The sequence below is a fragment of the Crotalus tigris genome, unplaced genomic scaffold (genome assembly GCF_016545835.1).
Source record: "Crotalus tigris isolate CLP2741 ecotype Arizona unplaced genomic scaffold, ASM1654583v1 scf7180000017814.3102382, whole genome shotgun sequence".
Classification (NCBI taxonomy): domain Eukaryota; kingdom Metazoa; phylum Chordata; class Lepidosauria; order Squamata; family Viperidae; genus Crotalus; species Crotalus tigris.
This window is the reverse complement of record NW_024096652.1, coordinates 1,967,616-1,992,903: the sequence shown is the minus strand read 5'-3', so window position 1 is coordinate 1,992,903 and position 25,288 is coordinate 1,967,616. Positions and strand designations below refer to the sequence as shown.

At 40.9% G+C, this 25,288-nt stretch overlaps 1 protein-coding gene across 1 annotated transcript; it reads left to right on the top strand.

Moving 5' to 3' along the window:
* The first annotated feature begins 64 nt into the window (after nt 1-64).
* Nucleotides 65-22,745, top strand: FADS6 (fatty acid desaturase 6). The gene is made up of 6 exons (XM_039342887.1): nt 65-941; nt 5,453-5,619; nt 12,451-12,631; nt 13,891-14,078; nt 15,839-16,018; nt 18,912-22,745. Exons 1-6 carry the CDS (start codon nt 401-403, stop codon nt 19,059-19,061), a joined length of 1,407 nt encoding a protein of 468 aa, XP_039198821.1. The 5' UTR covers nt 65-400; the 3' UTR covers nt 19,062-22,745.
* Nucleotides 22,746-25,288: the final 2,543 nt, after the last annotated feature.

Here is a 25,288-nt window from a genome sequence, read left to right as displayed (position 1 = left end):
TGTAAGTCGAGGACTACTTGTATAAGAAGGTAATTCAGAATGTCTTCAAAATAGGGGGCCAGGAACAGTTAGGGAGCCAGAGAGCCCCGGGGGGGGGAGGCTTTAAGGCTGCGGACCTTCTGGACCTCCGTTTAGGCTGGCATTGAAGGCAAGCGGAGGCAGCAGGCGGAGCAGGCAGGGCTCATTCCGAACGTCTAGCCTGGGACCCGGGGCAGCTCCTTCGGACTAACAGACTGCCTGCTAGCTAAGCACTCGGAGCTGGCAGCCTGGCGAGCGAGTCTGACTGCTGCCAAAAAGGCCACCCCCATTTCTCCTCTGCCGCTTGCCCTTCCCGGGACGGTCCCGCGCGCTCTCTCGCTCGCCTCCTGCGGACGAGGCAGTGGCTTCCCGACTGAGGGAGATGGAGGAGCCCCGCTGGGCGGAGGCGCTGCCGAAGAAGCGGAACCCGGGCGACGGGGAGCGAGGGAAAGGCAAGCGGGCCGGGGAGGGAGCAGGTGCCGCGGGCATCGCGCCTCTAGCAGAAGGCGGCTCTGCTGCAAGCCGCCCGGCGGCGGAGAGAATGCGGGAGGAAGGTGAGGGCCAAGGGCGAGGAGGGGATTCCTCGAACGACGCCGTCCGGCCACAACGGCCCAACGGCTGCAGCATAGCAGCTGGACAGGAGGAGGAGGAAGGCTCCGCAGGACAAGGCGGGCGGCCCACCCGAGCTGGCTCGGCCCCAGGTGACAATGTCTGTCTCTCTGCTCCGGGGCAAGAGGTGGTCATGTTGAAAAGAAGCGGGGCGGAAGATCTGCAGCCCTCTGGAGAGCCGAGCGGCTCCGCCGAAGCCCTGATGGGGGAACTCTCCGAGATGGTACACAGGGCGGTGAAGAGCAGCAGCTGGTGGGAGAGGCACGGCGTGGATGACACCATTATCGCTCTAAACCTGCTTAGCCTACCGCTGGGTAAGGACAGGGTCCTCACCAGACGCCAATGGCCCGTGCTGGGTGGGCGGGAGAAAGCCCTACCATTCGCTCCACCTTGTTTCTACTCTGGCCCTCGGGAAATCCACTCTTGTCCTTAAGCTGCCTACAAACGCGGTGGGTCCTACTCCCGGTACGGAGCGGGGGGGGGGGCTGTCACCTTGCCAGAGAAGGCAAGGATCGAAGCGTCTCTGGTTGTCAGAGAGGCACGTTTAAGGCAGGCTTGCCTTGCAACAGCCCCTTAAGGTAAGGGTTGTAGTAGGCAAAAGACCGACTTGCTGAGTCGGTGCCTGTGTAGAATATGATGTAAGGGGGGGGGGAGCCACCGAGGAAAAATAACAAAGCACGTGGCGGCACCGTAAAGGGTAACACGTTCATTAATGTACTGCAGAACTTGGCACACAAAGGGACTGATTCATGTGTGTGTATGCAGGGGAAAAAAAGTGTTAGTCTTAAGATCTGACAGCATCCTTTGTTGCTTTTGTAGGAAAATAATGATAGCACAGCTACTCTTTTGGAAACTAGGAAAGTAATTAAAGCATGTAATTCTGATGACTGATTAGCATCTAGAAGTGAAATCTTGTCCTACTTAAAAGTTGTTTTGGGAATTTTCATGTAGCAACATGACTTACTAGTACCTGCTGTGCAATAGAAAAAAGGCTGTTTCTATACACCTATAAAAAAGGAGCCAGTATGAGCCCTGCTCCAGTGTTGCTATAATTGATAATGGAACAAAATAGATCCTTCAACCTTGTAAAACAGACTGGGTTGAGAATGATTAGCTGGGTAGAGAGTGCCCCACTTGCTGAGTGGAATTTGAACTTGCCTTAAACCTAGTGGTTTAAGAATTGTTCTGCATGACAACACTAAGGTGCTGTTTACTAGTATAAGACAGCAGGAAAGAATGCCAGTTTAAGGAAATTCTCACTGCATTTCCAACTCGTACTGTTGTCTTGGCAATGGAACAGACTAGGTGTTTTGATCACACCAGAAGTAGGGAGGAGTAGGGAACACCAGTAACTGGTTGTAGGGGAGTCTGCTGGGATCATTCCCTGGAATTGGAGAACTGGAAAAAAGGAAGCTTTTCTTCATTATTCTTTCCTTCTTCTCTTGCTGCCTGGTGGGGGAAAAGGGAAAAAGCAAATATTTTTAGTTTCCTCCTGCAGGGAAGAAAGTAGGAGGAAAGTGCCATGATAAAGTTACCCAAGGGTTCTGGCAGAAGAGCTCCAGGGACTGCTTTAATTTGGAAAACTTCACTCACCCACAGGTGTTCTGTGGGCTCCCTGCTGAAGCTGCCTTTGATTTTTTTTTCTATGAAGAAGTTATGACCACAATTCTATGTGAGTCATTTCACTGTGGTTTCATAATGAAGCAGCCCATGTTTTCCTTGAAGATCTGCTAGAAACAGTGTTTCTCAACCTTGACAATTTTAAGGCATGTGGACTTCAACTCCCAGAATTCCACAGCCAGCAATGCTGGCTGTGGAATTCTGGGAGTTGAAGTCCACATGCCTTAAAATTGTCAAGGTTGAGAAACACTGTGCTAGAAGATCTGACAGTTATGTGAGAAGGACTATTAGAACTGGCAGATCTGTGGAGAAGTCAGCACAGAACTTTTTTAGCCCTGTGGGGAAGCAGTGTTTTGTACATCTGTCAACACTCTGCGGGTGGACCCCTGGACATTTTTCAGCTTAATGTGAATCTGTGGTGTAAGGAGACCAGAGACAACAAGCATGGCCCTCATGTCTTCAGTGTGGATGTATCAAAGCTGTGGGGTTGGGACTAGATATCCCCCAGGTGCAAGAGCTGTTCTTGAAACATGTCATTGGTCTTTTGTTGACACATGCCGTATGTCCAAAAGTCTGCTGGCTCACTACTCGACTGATGTACTAAGAACTCCTGCTTTAGTGCCGGCTATACTGAGGTGGCAGGCAGTTGTACTGCTGGGAGAGCACCCAGCAGGAAACTTCTATGGAGGGAGGAGAATCAGATCTTTTTAATGCGAAGGATAGCTGGCCTCTCAAAGTCTCCTCTTTCTTTCCTGCACCCCATCAGTTAGGAAGAGAAGTGGGAGATATGGGTATTTGTCTCCCTGTCAGAAAGTAAATGACTCTGAAAACCAGAGGTCAGGGTGTGGGAGGGAGAATGGCCAATTCGAACAGAGTAGGTGCCTTTCTCTGAACTTTGTTTAGAATTATTGGCTAACCACTTGGCTCTGCTTGTGCCAGCAAAGTATGAAAATACTGGTTTTTTTTTACAGAGGAGCCTGTTGTTCGTCCATCGATTTTGATGAAGACCTTGACATCTTGTGGGTTATGGGCCATCAACGATGTGGCCTGGAGGAGGGAGGTTGGAGGACAATGCAATGCATTCCAGTTGAGAAATTGCACGTGGGCCATCCTCACACCAGAGCAAGCAGGGCGGATAAGCCCTAAGTATCAGTGTGCTGTGGGAGTAGTACAGTTGATCTAAGATGATAAGACAGGGATGATTAATCACTGAATATTTCAGAGTATTTTGCTGTGTAGTCCTAAACAGTGAAACTCTAAAATGTTTCTCTTTATGTCAGAAAGGTCTGCAACAGGAATGCAGGGAAGAAAAGCATGAAGGTATAACTTCCCCAGTGAGCTTTCCTAAGGGCAGTTTTGAAATGCTTTTCTTTTCTGAAGCACTCATGAAAACAGAATACCTAAAATGCATTTGACAGGAGCAAGCTGTCTCAGTGAGTCACCCAGTAACAATCCATCTGAATATTATGTACAGTATATGACAGCCTTCTCCAATCCGGTTTCAGGCAGATATATTGGTTTGTAGCATCTTTTGGCCATAGCCAACATAACTGATAGGAATGCTGATAGGAACGATATGTACCATGGCCCAATTCGTATGAGAAGATATGAGGGTTAGGGAAGGTGAAATACAGAACCCCAGACAATTATGTCTATGAAATTAGAACTATTCTTTTCAGACAGCCTCTGGAAACAAACTATTTTTCTTTATTTTCTGTGTCAAATTACTCAGATTTAGTAGGAGGGCCCCAGTTCTGATTCATGCTACCCTTTCATGTATCTCCATTGGAAACCTTGGGTTATCACAATCTTTTGGCCTTGCTTATTTATGTGGCATGTTCATTTTGAAGACAAAAGTAGGATAATGCAATAAGTTCCTTGAAGAAAGAGTAGGGCAGATATATGATATACATGCCAGATTCTCCTGTCTCTTGAAAAAAAAAGTGGCTATCATTTTCTCTGAAGGTATCTTATATGATTCATTTGATTTATGATGAAGAGATTGACAGCTAGGGAGAAGGGTGGCTGTTTAATAAAATGTTTTGCAGCTATAAATATAGCAACATTATGCTGTGCTATAAGATGAACCCTGGTCCTTCAATTATTCCTAGTCTGGACAAATATCCATTGAGACTATTAGTGGAACAAAGTGCCTGTGAATGGATCATTCCACTAACATTGGGCTAATCATATTGGATGCAAGTCATGCCCTGCAGATATACACTATTTTTGTATTGAAGGTATCAGGCTAATACTTTCAAAATATTAGATTAGAACCAGATGTGATAGCAGATCTGTAAGAGGCTGAAATATGAAATTATTTCTGTCATGTCATATTATCTGCTTTCATCCTAGAATGTGACAATGCCACCTTATCTCAGTGAATGGTTTTGCACAGACAGAGATAGTCATAGTGGATGTTCTCTAAATTGATAGATCAACCAGAATAAATACATCATAGTCCCTAAAGCAGGGGTCTTCAAACGTGGCCCTTTTATGACTTGTGGACTTCAACTCCCAGAATTCCTCAGCCAGCGTAATATTGTGAGTGCAATAGCACTTAGACTTATATACCGCTCCATAGTGCTTTTCAGCCCTCTCTAGGCAGTTTACAGAGTCAACCTATTGCTCTCAATAATCTGGGTCATCATTTTACCAACCTTGGAAGGATGGAAGGCTGAGTCAACCTTGAGTTGATCAGGATCAAACTACTGGCAGTTGGCAGGGTTAGTCTGCTACACTGCATTCTAACCACTGTGCCACCATGGCTCTTTGGTGCACACAAATACACAATCAAACCTTGGAATTCACTACTGGAAGATGTGGTGCTGGCTACCAGTTTGACTGGCTTCAAAAAAAGGTTGGACCAATTCATGGAAGTCATGGAGATCACCCATGATGGCAGTGTGGCTGTCTCTAAAGGCTTATAGTGGGCTTCTTTGCTTGGGCTTCCTTGCTTGGTTGGCCATTCTGAGAACAGACTGCTGGATGAGATGGGCAGAGGTCCCATCCAGTAGGACACTGCTTATGTTCTCATGTGCCAAGAAAATGTTCTGCCTCTCTCCTGTAGCTCTGAACTAAATCTAGTTATCAAATTATATTTGTAAAGACTACCATGGAAGATGATAAATGACATGAATCTGGACTGCATTGTTGCCTTTGCTTATATCTGGAAAGATTCTAAGTGCTTCTTTTCCATTTCCAGGATTCCTGCTTCTACGTTCCAGTAATCCTTTTGTGTTCCTGGTGGGCATTGCTGTCCTGGGTGTGGTCCATCATACCCTCGCTGTGAAGGCAAGCCACTTGGCTACCCACAATGCTCTGGTGGAATCCAAATCGTGGGGGAAATTATGGAGCATATTCTTCATTGAGGTTTGTTTTTAGCTAATCCCATTCTCTGAAAGCAGGACAAGACTTCTGTGGGTATGTGATATACATCCAAAATGAAAAATTGACACAACCTGCATAAATTACAATAGCTAAACCAAACAATCATATGCATTATTTACTGTATATACTCCTGAAATTATACAATTTATGATTGTTTATGATCATATTTAACAAGAAAGTGGAAATGGCCATTTTGAAACATGCCCATCCTGTTTTTCAAGTTTTAATATAGTTCACTATCAATGTTTCACTGCAAAATTATTTGGAAATGTTTGGGGATATTGCCAGATCCACACAACCCAAAGTGCAATGCTTTCCAGATTTGGTTTTTTCTTAGATACTGTGGGAGAGAACAACTAGCTTAATATTTCATTGGTTCATTGCTTGTGTGAATGCAGTAATGATAAAGTAATAATGCTAGCAATTAAATTAATTGTGGCTACTTAAAATCAAAGAGATGATGGCAGTTATCAAGTTGATTAAATCTGCAATCTAGGACTTTTAGCAAAAGGCATCTTATTTATATTGTGAAGAATATTAATAGTTGGCACCTGATGTTGATATTGTTGATATTCCATAAATACACGGTTGTTATTTGGACATAATGCCTTAGGAACATAGAAGTTCCTTTCATGTTAAATAATTAAATACGTCAATTATGGTATATCAGTAATCATAAATCTTATTTTGGGTCTAATAAAGTTTTCGTTCCCTCTTTATTGGATGGATAATTGCATTAATATATTTGAAAATCCCCTTTATGGATTACTGCCTTGACGTGGCGAAGGGGCTTGCGTAACTCAATGAAGCTATAAGATATGCCATGCAGGGCCACCCAAGACGGACAGGTCATAGCAGAGAGTTCTGACAAAATGTGATCCACTGGAGAAGGAAATGGCAAACCACTCCAGTATCTTTGCCATGAAAACCCCATGGACAGTACTAAAAGGCAAAAAGATATGACGCTGGAAGATGAGCCCCTCAGGTCAGAAGGTGTCCAATATGCTACTGGGGAAGAGCAGAGGGATAGTACTAGTAGCGCCAGAAAGAATGAAGCGACTGGGCCAAAGCCGAAAGGATGCTCAGCTGTGGATATATCTGGTGGTGAAAGGAAAGTCCGATGCTGTAAAGATTTTTTCTCCATAGGAACCTGGAATGTAAGATCCATGAATCAAGGGAAGCTAGACAGTCAAAAAAGAGATGACAAGACTGAACAGCGACATCTTAGGAATCAGCGAACTAAAATGGACAGGAATGGGTGAATTTAATTCAGATGACCATCAGGTATACTACTGTGGGCAAGAATCCCTCAGAAGAAATGGAGTAGCCTTCATAGTTAATAAAAGAATAGGAAAAGCAATACTGGGATACAATCCCCAAAATGACAGAATGATCTCAATTCGAATTCAAGGCAAACCATTCAATATCACAATAGTCCAAATCTATGCCCCAACCACTGGTGCTGAAGAGGATGAAATTGACCGGTTCTATGAAGCCCTACAGCACCTTATAGAATTAACACCAAAAAATGATGTCCTTATCATCATGGGGGATTGGAATGCTAAGGTAGGAAGCCAAAAGATAACTGGAATAACAGGCAAGTTTGGCCTTGGAGTACAAAATGAAGCAGGGCACAGGCTGATAGAATTTTGTCAAGAGAATTTGATGGTCATAACAAACACTCTTTTCCAACAACCCAAGAGACGGCTCTACACATGGACATCACCAGACGGTCAACATAGAAATCAGATTGATTATGTGCTCTGCAGCCAAAGATGGAGAAGCTCTATACAGTCAGTAAAAACAAGACCAGGAGCTGACTGTGGCTCAGATCATGAGCTTCTCGTTGCAAAATTTAGGCTTAAATTGAAAAAAGTAGGGAAAAGCACTAGGCCACTCAGGTATGAACTAAATCATATTCCTGATGAATATACAGTAGAGGTGACAAATAGATTTAAGGAATTAGATCTGATAGACAGAGTGCCTGAAGAACTATGGATGGAAGTTCGCAACATTGTACAAGAGGTAGCAACTAAAACCATCCCAAAGAAAAAGAAATGCAAGAAAGCAAAATGGCTGTCTGAGGAAGCTTTGCAAATAGCTGAGGAAAGAAGGGAAGCGAAAGGCAAAGGAGAAAGAGAAAGATACACCCAATTGAATGCAGAATTCCAGAGAGTAGCTAGAAGAGATAAGAATGCCTTCTTAAATGAACAGTGCAAAGAAATAGAAGAAAACAACAGAATAGGGAGGACCAGAGATCTCTTCAAGAAAATTGGAGATATGAAGGGAACGTTTCATGCAAAGATGGGCATGATAAAGGACCAAAATGGCAGGGACCTAACAGAGGCAGAAGAGATTAAGAAGAGATAGCAAAACTACACAGAAGAACTATACAAGAATGAGCTTAACGTCCCAGATAACCACAATGAGATGGTCACTGACCTCGAACCAGACATCCTAGAATGTGAAGTGAAATGGGCCTTAGAAAATCTGAGCAACAACAAAGCTAGTGGAGGTGACAGTATTCCAGCTGAGCTATTCAAAATCTTAAAAGATGATGCAGTAAAAGTGCTACACTCAATTTGCCAGCAAATTTGGAAAACTCAACAGTGGCCACAGGATTGGAAAAGGTCAGTTTACATTCCAATTCCAAAGAAAGGCAATGCCAAAGAATGTTCAAACTATCGCACCATTGCACTCATTTCACATGCTAGTAAAGTTATGCTTAAAATCCTACAAGCTAGACTCCAGCAGTATGTGGATCGAGAACTACCAGAAGTACAGGCAGGATTTCGAAAAGGCAGAGGAACTAGAGATCAAATTGCCAACATACGCTGGATCCTGGAGAAAGCTAGGGAGTTCCAGAAAAACATCTACTTCTGCTTCATTGACTATGCAAAAGCCTTTGATTGTGTGGATCACAACAAATTGTGGCAAGTTCTTAAAGAGATGGGAGTACCAGACCATCTCATTTGTCTCTTGAGAAACCTATATGCGGGTCAAGAAGCAACAGTGAGAACTGGACACGGAACCACTGATTGGTTCAAAATTGGAAAAGGAGTCCGGCAAGGCTGTATACTGTCGCCCTGCCTATTTAACTTATATGCAGAGCACATCATGAGAAAGGCAGGGCTAGATGAATCAAAAGTTGGAATTAAGATTGCTGGGAGAAATATCAACAACCTAAGATATGCAGATGATACCACTCTAATGGCAGAAAGTGAAGAGGAACTAAAGAGCTCTTGATGCGGGTGAAGAAGGAGAGTGCAAAAGTTGGCTTGAAACTCAACATTAAGAAAACCAAAATCATGGCATCCGGCCCTCTCAATTCCTGGCAAATAGATGGGGAAGAAATGGAGGTAGTGACAGATTTATTTTTCTGGGCTCCAAGATCACCTCAGATGGGGACTGCAGCCAAGAAATTAAAAGACGCTTGCTCCTGGGGAGGAAAGGTATGGCAAATCTAGACAGCATACTAAAAAGCAGAGACATCACCCTGCCAACAAAAGTGCGTATAGTCCAGGCCATGGTTTTCCAGTTGCAATGTATGGCTGTGAAAGTTGGACCATAAGAAAGGCTGAGCGACAAAGAATTGAGGCCTTTGGACTGCAAGGCATTCAAACTGGTCAGTCCTAGAAGAGATCAACCCCGACTGCTCTTTAGAAGGCCAGATCCTGAAGTTGAAACTCAAATACTTTGGCCATCTAATGAGAAGGAAGGACTCACTGGAGAAGGGCCTAATGCTGGGAAAGATTGAGGGCAATAGAAGAATGGGATGACAGAGAATGAGATGGCTGGATGGAGTCACTGAAGCAGTAGGTGTGAACTTAAATGGACTCCAGAAGATGGTAGAGGACAGGAAGACCTGGAGGAACGTTGTCCAGGGGGTTGCGATGGGTCGGACACGATTCGCAATTAACAGCAACAAATTTGAAAATCTTTTCTTCCTTTCTCTTGTTAGGTCATAGAAAGTAATGAAATTAGTACCACAATTGGCAAAAGCTAGTTTTGTTGTGTTTTTGCAAGCTAGTAGAATTGGGAATATTTAATAGTTTTAAATGTTATTTTTAATTATGTATAAGAAGCTGAATTGCACATCACAGTAAAATGGAACTAAAACTGGCATTGTGCTGATTAGGGGATTTCTGTACCACTGAAGGACAAACAGTTGGAACAGCTTGAACTAAAGCAATGTCTCCAGTCAACAATCAATAATCTATTTTCTTCTCAGCAGTATTCCAAGGAAGTCAAGAATAATTTTTTGCATGTAGATCATAGGGGATAATTACATTTTTATTCTTTGTCTAAAAAGAATGAGTGGGAAATAGCCAGCATACATACCCCAAGAAATGGCAATTCTTGAAGGAAAAAAAAAATGTATTGATCCAGTAATGCACTGCACTTTGAAATGAGTGTACTGAAAAGGACTGAATGGAGAGTATTTATACATGATCTCCTGATTCATTTTAGGAAGCTCTTTTATTGACAAGTGCTTTTGATTCTCTATCAAACAGAGAGGATATTTCTGGTCACAATTAGTATAACTCAGGAGTCTTCAAACTTGGCCCTTTTTTGACTTGTGGACTTCAACTCCCAGAATTCCTCAGCCAGCATGCCTGGCTGAGGAATTCTGGGAGTTGAAGTCCACAAGTAATAAAAGGGCCAAGTTTGAAGAACCCTGGTATAACTGAATGACCTTCAGAGAACTGAAAATACTTCAGTGCTTATTTTATATTTCCAAACTTCTTGTGTTTTGGAGTAATATGGGGGTATTAAATGCCTTCCTACACAAACATGTGAGATTCTGCAGTAGAAGAGAGCAACTTTGGGGAGCTTTAATTGGAAAAAAAACTTCTGAATCTGTTTCTGTGGCTCTCAGTTGATGCTTTTCTTGCACTGAGGCAGGTTTGTCAGAAATGGCTGACAAACCACAGGTAGTCCTTGATTTACAACAATTCGTTTAGCAACTGTTTGAACTTACAATAGCACTAAAAAAAAGCGACTCACAACCAGTCCTCACAGTTACAACCATCGCAGCATCCCCAGAAGCACATGATTAAAATTTGGGTGCTTGGCCACTGGCATGTAGTATTTACAACTGCAGCATCCTGGGGTCCTGCGATCACCCTTTGCGGCATTTCCAACCTGTTTCTGGCAAGCAAAGTCAACAGGGGAAAGTGGATTAGCAAACACGTGATTCGCTAAACAACACCATTCGCTTAAGTGATTAGTTAACTGTAACAAAACTCCAGTGATTAGTTAACTGGAACAAAAAGGTTGTGAAACCAGTGTGACTCACTTAATCTCTTTACTTAGCAGCAGAAATTCTGGTCCCAACTGTGGTTGTAAGTCAAGGATTATCTTATAGCATGGGTGTCAAACTCGCCATATCACATGACGTATCATGACTTTTTTTGCATTGCCGGAGCTGGGGTGGGTACGGCCTCCGTATGATGCAACTGACTCACAGGCCGGCAGTTTGACACCCCTGTCTTATAGCAGGGTAGGCATTCTGGTAGTGATTTTATGTGTGAATTTCATAGAATTGTAGAGTTGGGAGTGGCTGTTTTGATCCTCGGGTCCAATCTCCTACTTAATGTCGGAATCCAAATTAAACCATCCTGGACAAATGGCTCTGTATGTAGTCCCCACTTGAACAGATATAGTGAAGGCAGCCAACACCTTTCTACATGATTGGTTTCGTTTTTTATTTGCTCTTACTTCTTCTGTAACATTTAATCATAATCTGTACTGTAACTCCATTATTCTGTGCCTTCGAATCTGGAGTGAGAGAGAACAAGCCTTGACCTACTTTGATCGGACATACTTGTGGATATCTGAAAAGCATTATCTTGTGTTTGCCTTTTCTCAAGACTAAGCAACCACAGTGATATTTCTCTTCATAAAGCGACGTTTGAGTCCTCTCATTATCCACATATTCTCTAAACCTTCTTTGAATGCTTTTAAAGTGTGGTGCTCCGAACTGGATACAGAAATCCAGATGAGATCTGTCCAAACCAGAACAAGGTGGAACAATTACATCTCATGATTTCTAAGTTATACTTCTAATTATACTTCCCTTCAGATCCATCTAGCATGGCCAGTGGCATTAGTCTGTGGAAACTGTACCAGAATATCTAGAGAGTAACAAGTTGATCACTTCTGTGATGTATATATGTTTTATGTATAATTGGATGACATAAGCTGAGTAAATGTCTCCATTGGTACATTATGGACGCCTGAAGGTGGCTTATCCCATCATACACCTGTTTAAATCAAATGCCCTCTTTAAATCAAATTAAATGATTTGAAGATTTATACTGTTATCAACATTGCTTTAAAACCATCACACTCTAACAAACAGCAATCAAATTTAGGAGTGCAACTTTAAAGATCTTCATTTGTATGGTCTGCTACAGACTTCCTCAACTTGGTTCCTTCCAGCTACCATATTTTGGAATGCAACTCTGACTGCTAAGTGTTATGGAGGAATTCACCATTTTTTGGGTGAGGGGAGCTGTATTCTAACACAGGGGTTCCCAACTCCTGGTCTGTGGACTGGTACCGGGCCACAGCATGCCAGCAACCGGTCTGCACAAACAAGCAAAGCCCCATCCATGGGATGCAGGCAGCACACAAAATCACGCATTGTCCGGTCCGTGGAAAAACCTTTCTCTACGGAATCGGTCCCTGGTGCCCAAAAGGTTGGGAACCTCTGTTCTAACACATCTACTGAATATCATAGATATAAAGTACCATATACATATGGAGGTAATTGCAGTGTTCTTTATTTACCATTTCTTTCTGTCCCAGGTTTGCTCCGCTTTCACAGCAGAACGAGGGTCCTACAACCATGTAAAAATGCACCACGCTTATACAAACGTCATTGGCCTCGGGGATTCCAGTACCTGGAAGGTTCCTTTCCTGAACCGTTACGTTTATATGTTCATTGCACCTATTGCTGTACCTATCATAACTCCTTTAATAGCCATTGGTATGTTACTGTCCTCCGAATCCTCCTACTAATCAGCATACCCTTCTCTTCATTAGTTTTACAGTGTTAATGTTGAATGCAATTACATCTCTTCGTTAATATTGACTGTTGTTATAGCTCACTCTATGTGGAATTCTGCCTTTGAAAGAATCAGAGAAGTAGAATGAATAAAGATAATGCCAGCAGCCTAAACCTTCTTCCATGAGATAAAGCTATTGACCCAGCAGCTTGCAACACAGATTATATGATGTGTTATTGGATAAGTGCTTCCCCCAAATCCCTCTGCTCTGGTTTAATTTAAAAAAAATATACTAAAAAAAGGGTAGATTTTGAAATATTACAATCGGGCCTCTGGATTTATATATACATACATACATACACACAGAGAGAAAGAGAAAGAGAGAGAGAGAGAGAGAGAGAGAGAGAGAGAGAGAGAGAGAGAGAGAGGGAGGGAGGGAGGGAGGGGGAGAGAGAGAGTGGGAGAGAGGGAGAGAGAGAGAATTTCATCAGAGAATGAGCACTGGGGAAAGCGGCATCTGATCCTTTCTCCTGAAAAATTAAATTCTTCCCTCCCCCAAACTACAATGTGTGTCTTAGAAGGGAAATCCTTTATTTTTCTCTCTTGGGAGTTCCATCCATCAAAAAATAGCCTAAAGGACAATTCTAAACTCCTCCTTTCAAAGCACCTTTTCTTGAACATTTAAAACTTTGTAGCCCTGATCTAAATCTAAAAGAACGGAGGAAGTCCTCAACTTATGACCACAATTAAAGCCAGAATCTGCATTGTTAAGTAAAGCAGTTGTTAAGTGTATCCTGCTTGCTTTTACAACCCCTTTTTTTGCCACAGCTGTCAAGCTGTAGTTCATTGCAGTTAACTGAGTCACATGGTCATTAAACAAATCCAGCTTCCCCCACTGACTTTGCTTGTCAGAAGCTGGCTGGGAAAGTCGCGAATGGTGTTCACATGACCCTGGGACACTGCGACCATTGTAAATACATGCCAAGCATTCAAATTTCTTACTAGTGAGTTCTTTAGGTAAGGTCTCTGAATTTCCTTTTTCAAGGCTGTGTGCATGATGGGCTAACTATCCATTTCTTTGACGAGTTTGTAATGTCCTTTCCCATCTCCTGGTTGTTTGTCTCAATAAATACGCCTTTCCCTTTCTCAGCCTCAGAGCAATTTCTTGTACCATTTTTTCCCTACAAAAATAGCAAGAAGAAATAATAGCTTCCCTATTCACTTACTGTCGTTTCCATAGGTTTACTCACAGAGGTAGAACTGAAAACTGCCATTCGGACTCTGTGTTGTATATTCATTGGTCTGTATGCCCATTATTGGCTGCTGCTTAATATCTCAGGATTTCAATCTAGCTGGTCTGCACTTGGCTGTATGTTGATTACCCGTGCTCTCCTCGCCCATGCATACATCCATGTCAATATCTTCCAGGTAAGACTATCATCCCTGTGTTGCATGAAGAAAACTATTAGCTTAGCATCTCTTGGCATAAGAATCCTGCATTGTAAAACTGCCCATGTTTTCCCTTTGAGTATATTCTGGTTGCCCAGATTTGCCCTGTGTCTGGATGCTGCTTATAAATGAAGTATGCCTTGCTACAGTGCATGTAGCTATGTTTTGCCATTATCCCTCAAGGCATCCCCAGGAACCATAATTTATTTAATTTTTAAATACTACTACTACTTTGCTGATATTAATAGATATTTTTATTTTAGATACATTTAATATAAAAGAGTGTTTATCTTTTAATATACACTACATCCTGGATTTTAGATTTTATATGTCAAATGCTAGTGAGGTTATTTTAAAAATGTATTTTAACTCTGTACTAAATTTTATTTGTCAATTATCAGTACTGGTCTTCGATCGCGCTAAATTGAATTGAACAATTGGGTGGGAAATTAAAGAGGTTGAGAAAGAGGACTTTAGAGATTCTTAAAAGATAACTGGAACAACTATTTTCAATGTTTATACTATTTTTAGCTATGTGGATGTGCTAAAGATTACACTGGGGCTATGGTCTTGTGCATAGTCATGTAAAAATAAGGATGTTTCTAGCTGTAGGCTTCTTAGAAGTAACATAATATTGGGCAATCATTTCATAATTCATTCTGTAAGAGGTATTTTTTGATTAAAAAATAGTGGGAAAACATGGAAAGTTTCAGATTGTCCTACAGAAATGTAATGAGATATAGTCTTACATAAACTTGGCGGGATTTGCTTCCAAGTATTTGATTGTATTTTTTTTTAATTAAATGCTGTAATAGTAGTAAAGTTGGAAGGGACCTTGGAGGTCATCTAGTCCAACCCCCTGCTCAGGCAGGAAACCCTACACCATTTCGGACAAATGGCTGTCCAGTCTCTTCTTAAAAACTTCCAGTGTTGGAGCATTTACTGTTTCTGGAGGCAGGCTATTCCACTGATTAATTGTTCTCACTGTCAGGAAGTTTCTCCTTAGTTCTAGGTTGCTTCTCTCCTTGATTAGTTTCCACCCGCTGCTTCTTGTCCTGCCTTCAGGTGCTTTGGAAAATAGCTTGATTCCCTCTTCTTTATGGCAGCCCCTGAGATATTGGAATACTGCTATCATGTCCCCCCTTATCCTTCTCTTCGTTAAACTAGACATACCCAATTCTGTATACTGAGTATTTGTCAGAAAGAGTCTAATTTGCATTTGGGGAACTTGCATCTTCAAATATTGCTGAATTCCCAGCGTCTGTCTCTACTGGCTGTGCTGGCTGAGATCAGTAACATGTAGAGGGCTATAGGTTTTCCATCTCTTGTTCATACTTCTTTGCTTTATATATGAGTTTTTTTCCAAATATTTCAAAGAGTGGAATCTATAACACTGCAAAAAAAAAAAATTGAACAAATCACTCAGATGAAATGTGGTGTGTAGTGGTTAGAATGCAGTATTGTATAGTGGTTAGAATGCAGTATTCTGACTGGCTCAACCTTCAGCCTTCCAACCTTCTGAGGTTGGCAAAATGAGGATCCAGATTGTTGGGGGCAATACGCTCACATCTGTAAACCACTCAGAGTGTGCTGTAAAGCACTATGGCATGGTATATAAGTCTAAGTTTTATTGCTATTTCACAGATAAAAAAAATCCTTCTTGGCTGACAGCATCGCTATCCCAAGAGTTTTAATTTCCTAATGTCCTAATAAATTAACATTTGTGGTTTATCTTATAGCATATTGGCCTACCCATGTTTTCACCTGATAAGAAGCCAAAACGAATCCACATGATGAGCTGTGGCGTTCTCAATTTGCCTCGAAATCCTCTGCTGGACTGGGTTTTTGGACACTCGATCATTAGTTGTCATGTGGAACATCATCTTTTCCCAGCTTTTTCTGATAACATGTGCCTGAAGGTGCGAGGTTGAATGGCAGATGGAATGGGCATTTGGAAGGGTAGGGTGGGGCAAAATAAATACCTGCTGAATGTTTACTTGTAAAGAGAAGGGTATGTATTTAAAAGGTGATGAGTTTCATGTAGGCCAAAATCCTAGCCCTCAACAACAGGGAAAAAAAAGTATGTTCTTGATCAGAAATTAGTTTTTATATAGTTTAGGCTTCTTTGAGATTGAAAGGGGACACTGGGCCAAAACTATACATCCTATAGACCTGAAATCATATTTTCTAAAGAATAAGCTTCATTTCTGAATGATAAGAAATATGTTTTACATTGCACATTCTAATTCTTCCTTCTATGGATCATATATACAGATAATTTAATTTTGCTTTATAGTACTTGACATAACAAAATTGTTGGTTTGTCTTCAAGAATTCTTTAAGTTCTCTTAAGGGAGCTAAAATGGCAGGTATCTCAGAGGCTGCTAAAGCATTCTGTCTATACTGTTCAATTAATACTTATTTCAGTTGTATATATATATATTGGGAAGCACGCAATCTGGCAAGGAGGAGGTCTCAAATGCAGGGTTAGCCTGGAGTCACTACATAACCACAAAAAGGCTATGATCAATTACCCTCCAAACACTTTTGAGCCTATTTCTTCCCAGGAGAAAGTTGCCAGGCTGGGGAAATTCCTGTATTATAGGCAGAACATAATAAAGTGATTAGTCTTGTTATCACCTGACAAGATTTTTTGCCATTTTTAGTGATCAGCAGGGTTTTTTACATTTGGCTCTGGGCCTATCCTAATGAAAAATAAACATTAGTGACTTCTGGTTCCGGATCGCGGTATGTGCAGACGTGCAATAAGACTTCTCTCTTCGCCGGCTGTTTTCCTTCTGCCGGTAGACCCTTAATTGGGTCAAAAAGTTACCCTGGAGGGGCGACTACTGTTGAGGTCCTCATCGACTATGGAAGAGCGGCAGCTCCTTCAGCAGTCCGAGATTGCTCCTTGGGGCCGACGGAGAAAAGATTGGCCAGTAAAATGGCCGATCACTTTGCTGCTGTAACCAGAAGTCAGAAGAACATCTAAGCGCAAAGAACCACCATGGTTGATCTGGGCGAGACTTTTTTTTTCTCCTCTCTTAGCCCTTTTCTCTTTTTTGTTTCCTGTAAAAAGCATTTTTGGAATTATTTCCCTGCTTTAAGACAGCGGCATTTGTTAGTGCGGGAATAGAAGCTTTGAAATGGAATGAAAATTAATTTCAATTGACTATTTTTTATTTCTATTTACTTTGGGATCTTGAAAATTTTTCTATTATTGAATTTTATTACTGGATTTAGTTTTTATGTGAAGAATATTTTTTTTTTCTGATTTTGTCAACCTCATTTTTGGTGTCTGGGAACAGATTTTACAGTCTACTGGGGACACCTTGTGGAGAAATCTAAAATTGCAACTGTCTTTTTTCTCTGTCTGATGCTGAGATTGGCTTTGACCTTCAGATCATCATAAAAGGGAAAAGACAAAGAAATTTAACAGCTGTTAAATTTGTGGGGATGGACACTGGCTAAATGTTATTAAATACAGCCTCCACTAAAAGATAACAGGACTGTTTCTAGTTACTATTGAAATGGAGAAACCCTATTTACAACTCAACTGTAAACTTATATTGGAAAAAATTTATGAAGCCACTGAGCAAGTATGTCTGCAAATAAAAGAGAGTACCACAGAAATAAAAAACAGAAACTCTACTTCAAATTTACAAACTGACCTTCAGATCTCATCTGACTATTCTACAGACCAAAAAATAACAGAAGAGGAATTAATCAACATTAAAGAAGATTCTATCTCATTCTATGTACAACCTATTGATAACCAACTACTAACCACAAAACTGGACATAATTGAGTGTCTTATTCAGCAGATTCAAATGTCGAGATTTGAATTTTTAAAACAACAAGGGATTATCTACAAAGGAATCAGGTCTCTAAAACAGAGGAGGGGATGTTCTTCCTTGACTCAAATGATACCACAAGGAACAAAGAGAGACTTATTTGTTGATATAGAGGCTTTGTTATGCTTGGCACAAAAAGAAAGCTAAAATAAGATTTAAGAGTGTGACCTAAAACTGTACACAATTGGTTTAAAAGTCTTTTTAGACACAGATTGATTCAAGATTTAAGATTGCTAAATAAGACGGTAGAGATCCTGATTGAATAAGGATTAATTAAATATGTGAACTTAGTGAGATGTTTTTCTTTTTTTGTATTAATATGTTTGTAGAGGATATAACAATTATTTGGATCGGATTTAAATTTTACTGAGTGGGTTAAAAGAGTTTTACATAGATATTGATTGATTGATAGATTATAGATTTAAAATAGAGTAGAAATGTATTTTTTGGAGTAATATTCTTGTTTTAAGGAAGGATAGTTATTTTGTAATGAAAGGAGAATGAGAAGGATCTTTGATAAAAGAAGTAATGATATTAATAAATGAGTCACTGATTATGTTAAGGAAAAAGGGAAAGGAGAGACACCTGAAGTGTTAACAATATGTTTATCTAAATTAAATTGGAATATGGTAATTGTAAATAGTAAAGCTCAATACAGGATCTGGATTTATACAGATGAAATGTTATTGATGATTCTTTTGATTGATTGAACGTTATTGAAAAATACATTAATTTGAATATATTATATTATTTGAGGGAATAAAGAGGGAGTTTTTAATGATTTAATTTGAATTACATATGTATGATTTTGCTTTTGGATAATTGATTATCCTGCTACCACATTGTTTCTCAAGCACCTGGTTGTAAAAAGAAAAAAAATCAATAAAACTTGTTTAAAAAAAATAAAAATAAACAGTATTTACTATAATACTAACCTTATCTTTCCTTTATATTTCAGATAAAACCTGTGGTTTCTCAGTATTTGAAAAAGAAGAAATTACAATACAATGAGGATTCTTACTGGTCACGCTTGAAGCTATTCCTGGACAAATATGAAGAACTGATGGTCCATGCACCTCCTATTTCTGAACTTGTGGGGATTCAGTAATGGTACTTTTATGGCTAGAGCTAGGGCCTTAAGACAGCATGGTCTCTTTTTCCAAGATCAATGCATTTAAAGTCTAAGTTAAGTTAGACCTTTTAAGTTTAAGTTTTAGGAAAATCAGTATATTATCAGCAAAAGTTATCTTTAGATACCGGATGCAACTGCCCAGTAATGGGTCATAGGCAGGGGTCGGCAACCTTAAACACTCAAAGAGCCATTTGGACCTGTTTCCCACAGAAAACACCGGGAGCCACAAAACCCTGCTGCTTCCCCCCCAGCACTCCACTGCTCCACCGCTGCTGTTGCTTGCCCCCCCCGGTGAAGAGCGCCCTGCCACTTCTGCTTTCTCCCCCTACCTCACCCACCCTGCTGCCACTTTTCCTCCTACCTCCCCCACATGGAGCGCCCTGCCGCTGCTTTTTCCTACCTTCCTGTGCTGCTGTTGCTTTCTTGCCTGACCTCCGCTACGTGGAGCGCCCTGCCACCACTTTTCCCTATCTCCCCCACATGGAGCGCCCTGCCACTTTTTCCTTCTACTTCTCCTGCACAGAGGACCCTGCCACTGCTGCTTTCTCGCCCTACTTCCTCCATGCGGAGTGCCCTGCTGCCACTTTTCCCTACCTCCCCTGCACGGAGCGCCCTGCCATTGCTTTTCCCTACCTCCCCCGTGTGGAGCGCTGTGCTGCAGCTTTTCCCTGCTACCTCTCCCGTGCTGAGTGCCCTGCCGCCGCTTTTCCCTACCTTCCCTGTGTGGAGCGCCCTGCTGTCGTTTTTCCCTACCTCCCCCACGTGAAGCATTGTGCTGCCACTTTTCCTTACCTCCCCCGCGCGGAGCGCCCTGCTGCTGCTTTTCCCTCCTACCTCCCCCACGCCAAGCACCCTGCCACTGTGGCTTTCCCCAGCAGTGAAGGTGGAGTTTGGGAGGCAGCGGCAGGGTGTAGCCCAGGCATGGCCCAGCAGCAAAGCTTGTCCTCCCCACTCAAGGCGCAGCAGCAGGATTGCTTTCAATAAGGCGGGCACACATGAGCGAGCAGTGCACCTAGTTCTTATTGTTTGAGAGCAATCCTGCCGCTGCACTTCTGCTTTCTTCAACCATGATCCCCCCTCCCAGCCAGCCAGGTCTTCATGAATTTAACATTGGGATAAAAATGTTTCACCACCTTTATCAATATTACAAAGAAAAGTTTAAGAACTTTAATTGTGCTTGATCAGGTTCACTCATTTTCCTTCAGTCACTCTCTTTGCATCTCTTACCCACTTCATCACCCTCTGAAAGCCAAAGGACTCACAACGATCCACACTCATAGAGAGGATCCTGCAATCTAATTTGATCTGTCATAACCTTTCATTCCAGCATGATTATAGTAGGTTATTCTCTATCTCTCTTTGTCTCCGTCTCTCTCTGTCTCTCTCTCTCTCTCATTACAATGTTCTCTGTTTTTCAAATATTTTTATTAAGGATTATAAATGAAAAGAGTAAAAGCTGATGCAAACTATAAAACCTACAAATAGAAAAATAGAAAAGAAAAAAATTGCGGGGAAAAAAAAAAGGACAGGAGAAAGAGGGGAAAAAACCTTTTTTCCTTCATCCCGACAGGTAAAAACAATTTTAGTAGCTTATCTACCATCTTTAAATACAGCATAATTATACCTCATCTCTTAATTAAAAAAAAGATCAAAATATTTCATTAAACGTTCTTTACTAAAAGTCCAGTAAGGACAACCACATATATTCTCTCTCTCTTCCCCCCCTCTCTCCCTCTCCCTCCCTCTCTCTTTTTCTCTCTCTCCAATATATCATTTAGCTCTGATAAAATAAGCCACATTTATAAGTTTTCCCTGAATTTTTAAAGATAGTGATTAACTGCTTCAAAAAAACAAAAACAAAAAACTAGCTTGCTGTTCATCTGTTTCAAAACAAAAATCTTTCAAAATTTAAAAGAAAATATTTTGTAAATCCAATAATCCTTTATTTATCATTTCTCATGCAGTTTTTTTGCTCTCAATAAGGTGAGCAATCCCGCTGCTGCACCTCTGCTTTCTTCAACCATGATCACCCCTGCCCAGCCAGCCAGCCACCATCGCCGATCTTCTCCTCATGATCCCACCTCCCCAGCCAGCCAGCCACCATCGCTGACCTACTCCTCACCTGGCCAGCTGGCCTCACGCTCTCCTCCTCCTCATCCTCTGCACTCAATCGGTTGCTAGCGGCTTGGGTGGCTCTGCTCCGTCCAAGTTGAAGAAAGCGGAGGCATAACAGAAAGCAACTTTCCCAAAAAGAAAAGAAGTTTGTGGGCAGTCCCACAAACAAAAGAAGTGGGATTAAAAAAGTTCAATCAATCAATTCCAACTTCACGAGATCTTTTTTTTCCACAAGAAGTTGGAATTGACTGATTGAACTTTTTTAGTCCCATTTTTTTTTTGTGGGACTGCAAATGGTGGAGGAGGACTGGGAAACGCAGTAGAGGGATGAAAGAGCCGCATGCGGCTCCAGAGCTGTGGGTTGCCGACCCCTGGTCATAGGGGAAAATCAATAGTTCCAATTAATTCAATTGTACTATCTTTGATTTTCTTCTCTGCTGTAATAATCTTTGCACGCTGATACATTTAACAGATCATTTCAGATTCTGCTATTCTGCAACCTGAGGGAGGGAAATCTAAGGGCTATTTAATGTTCTTCCTCTTAAAATAACTTAAAAGTTAAAAGACATTTGTACAGTGCAAACTTTGACAAGTTCTATGCAGCAATTTCTTTTCCTCATCTTGGTTGTATGACAGCAAAGACATAGATCGCTGTTACTAACTGATCTGAAATCCACAGTGGAGAAAATATAAGCCACCTTTATAATATATATATATATATATATATATATATATACAACAGTCTTCCTCAACTAGTGCCTTCTAAATTTGCAGAGACTCCAATTAAAGAATGCCAGCTAGCATGGGAATTTAACGTCTGGAAAGAAACTTATTAGAGAAGCTTTTCCTAGAGGTTAGAAGAAACATGAAAAAACTGCATTGATTGTTGGACTGATATTCACATAGCTTTAATTACATGAGAATTTATATGGTAAAGAGATACTTCTTGCTAGATGCTTCACAGATTTTCATTTTTAGCGCACCCTCAGCAGGTAGCAATCCTCATCCTACTTTGACTGTTTTGAGAAGATAAGGAAGGTCAGGCCTAGCCTGTGCTTAGCAGACCTCCACAGAATATCAGGTTTGAAGGCCAAACTGGGAAGTCAAAAACCACTCTGGAAGATGGGAGCAACAAGCCACTTCTGTACTGATGCTAACTCCCCACTCCCTATACATGGAGCCATTATTCAGTTGCCAAGACTTGAGCTTGACCTGAAGAAGACTTTACTAAAATTTCTCCTCCTGCAAGAAGAAAAGAAAAGCTTATTCAAAATATGATGCTGAATGGTGGAAGGAAATATAATTGTCATTACCAGTGGACCTTTTATTAACAAAAATGATGCAAAGAAAGACTCTATAAAAGTTCCTGCTGATGAATATGGTGATATGTATGCAAAGAGAGAATAAATTATTATCCAATCCACTTGTGCGAAGGGAGTGTGGTTTAATAAAAGGAACAATGTAAAAGCAAGCAGATTAGGCAGGCAATAGCAGCAGGTAGATATATTTGAAAAAATATTTTGAAATAAACTCTGACTGACTTGATGAGCTGGCATGGCCATCATGTTCTTTAGCTGGATAAAACCAGCTCTTATCTGTTCTCAAGGTAAAAATGTTTATGTCTACACATTTATGATACAACATATCCAAACTATTTATTATTTACATGAAAATTAGCTAAACAATAATGTGCAATGGAAACCTCCATATTCTGCTCTTGTTTCTGTCTAAGGGCCCATTTTTCCCATTCTGGAGAAGTGTCCACTGTTTATTATTTCTGGAATGAAGGTGCATAGTATTGGCTTTCTCCAACTTGTTACAGTAGTAGTTTCACTTGAGATATATTCCTAACATTGCTGAAATATGTCTATCAGGAGAACATTCTTTTCAAATATGTGTTTCCATCGTTTACATAATTAATTTCTGAAAGCTTGTTTAGGAAAATCTGGAATATTACTAAGAATGGAAGGGTAATTGTGCAGCAAGAAGAATAACTTAAAGGTGAGCTATGGGGAACAAAGAGAGATCACTTGACTATTCTGAAAAAATGTATCTCTGAGTGGATACTTAGTATATGAACATATAGTATGTAACTGTACAAGAAAAATAAAAGTCTCCTTTAAGTTAAGTTTTAATTCCCAGATGGCTTTATGCAGATATCTCTCTAGCTTTGTTGGCAACGATACAGAAGTGATTTTCCAATACCTTTTTACTGAATGCTCTGATTTTTCAGCTTAGCTTACAGCCTCCCATATGCCGGAAGAATCCTACCCTAATGTTAAAAGGGCCTTACCCTACTTGATTGACTAGGACTGTAGATGTGTTTACTTTAACTCCCAGATGTCCCTCAGCCAGCTTGTTGGCTGGGGAATTCCTGAACTTGAATTCCATACGTCTTAACCTTGCTGAAGTTGAGAAATGGTGACTTAGGGTGTTAGATAAATTTAGTCAGCGTGTCGGGTGAATCAGGCAAGTTTAGCATAGGTGTGTTAACTTTAGACAATTATGGTTTATTGAACAAATATGCTTAACAAATCTGGTTTAAGTGTAAACTCAGCTGAGTGGATAGAAAATGAACATATATCATAATTGATGTGTCTAGTTCATGACAAATGAAACAACAGGCATTAAAAGTCCTCAAAGAAGAATCTATCTCTAAACATTCAGATACATTTCTGGAAACCAGTCTGACCTGTAAAAGCACATACTTTTTTTTTTATTGAAACCTTTGATTTGATAGGCACAGAGTGAAACTAAAGCTTTACAATTTCAGACTGGAAGTGAACACCACATAGGGAATAATCCTGAGTTGGCAGAGTGAGGTTGGTTGGTTTAATTTCCTGTCTATCTACATTTACTAATTTCATTATTAACATGATTATCAACATGAATGTTTTCTGTGATTTGCAAGGCTCTAGAGCCGTGGTGGCGAACGTATGGCACGGGTGCCAGAGGCGGCACTCAGAGCCCTCTCTGTGGGCACGCGCACCATCGCCCCAGTCCTAGGCCTTCATCTGGGTTTTATAAAACCTTTTCGCTTTAGGCCTCTGCTGCCGTGTGCAAAAAAAAAAAAGGTTCAATCAATTTCAACTTCTCGCGGGAAAAAAAAAGATCTAGCAAAGTTGGAATTGATTGGTTGAACTTTTTAGTCCCACCCAGTCTGCCGTTACCACCGCAGCCACGCTCACCCAATGGGCCACACCCACCCAATTGGCCACACCCACCCGGCACCCGATGATGCATAAGTGGGTTTTGGGTTGCAGTTTGGGCACTCGGTCTCTAAAAGGTTCGCCATCACTGCTCTAGAGGCTTCCCAGTCTAGCAGCACAAAGATTATAAAGGGGAATATTATTCAACCCAGCTTTACTCGGATTTTATTTGTGTGAAAAATTAATTCCACTGCCACATGCTGCTAACATAATTACAGTTCAGTTTGGAAACAGTAAGTTTGACCAGCTTTATCCTCTCTAGAATAAAGCATAAGTATGTGCATATTTATTTAATTTAGCTAGAAGCAAATACTTTTAGGACCAATGGGTTTATTCATAGCTAATTTATAGTATAATATAGTTATACCCTTAACAAATACTGAAGTGGAATAAAGTATACTCTGTGATTGGGTTCAGAAGTCATCCTAAGCTAAAATGGGGTTTACTTGAAGGGAGCTGAGCATTATTTAATAAATTATAGTAAAATAAATGGAATCTTAACTAAGACTACTATACAGAGCTGCAAAAATCTAGACTGCCACAAGATGGTAGCAAAGAGATGTAGAAAACTCTAATTCTTTCTGCCATTTAGTGGTTGCTTGTATTTTTGCAGTCCACATATGGTAGTCCTAGTTTAACATAAAAGATATATCCACTGACATAATACATATACATATACATATACATACATACATACATACATACATACATACATACATATATATATATGTAGGTCTTTGGTTGTTCGGGTTTTCTCCCGCGTAAAATTGGAAGTGTCTTGGCGACGTTTCGACGAAGTCCCATTCGTCATCTTCAGGCTGGTGTTTTCAGCTTCGTGCAGCAATTGCTGCTTGAAGCACGAAGCTGAAAACACCAGCC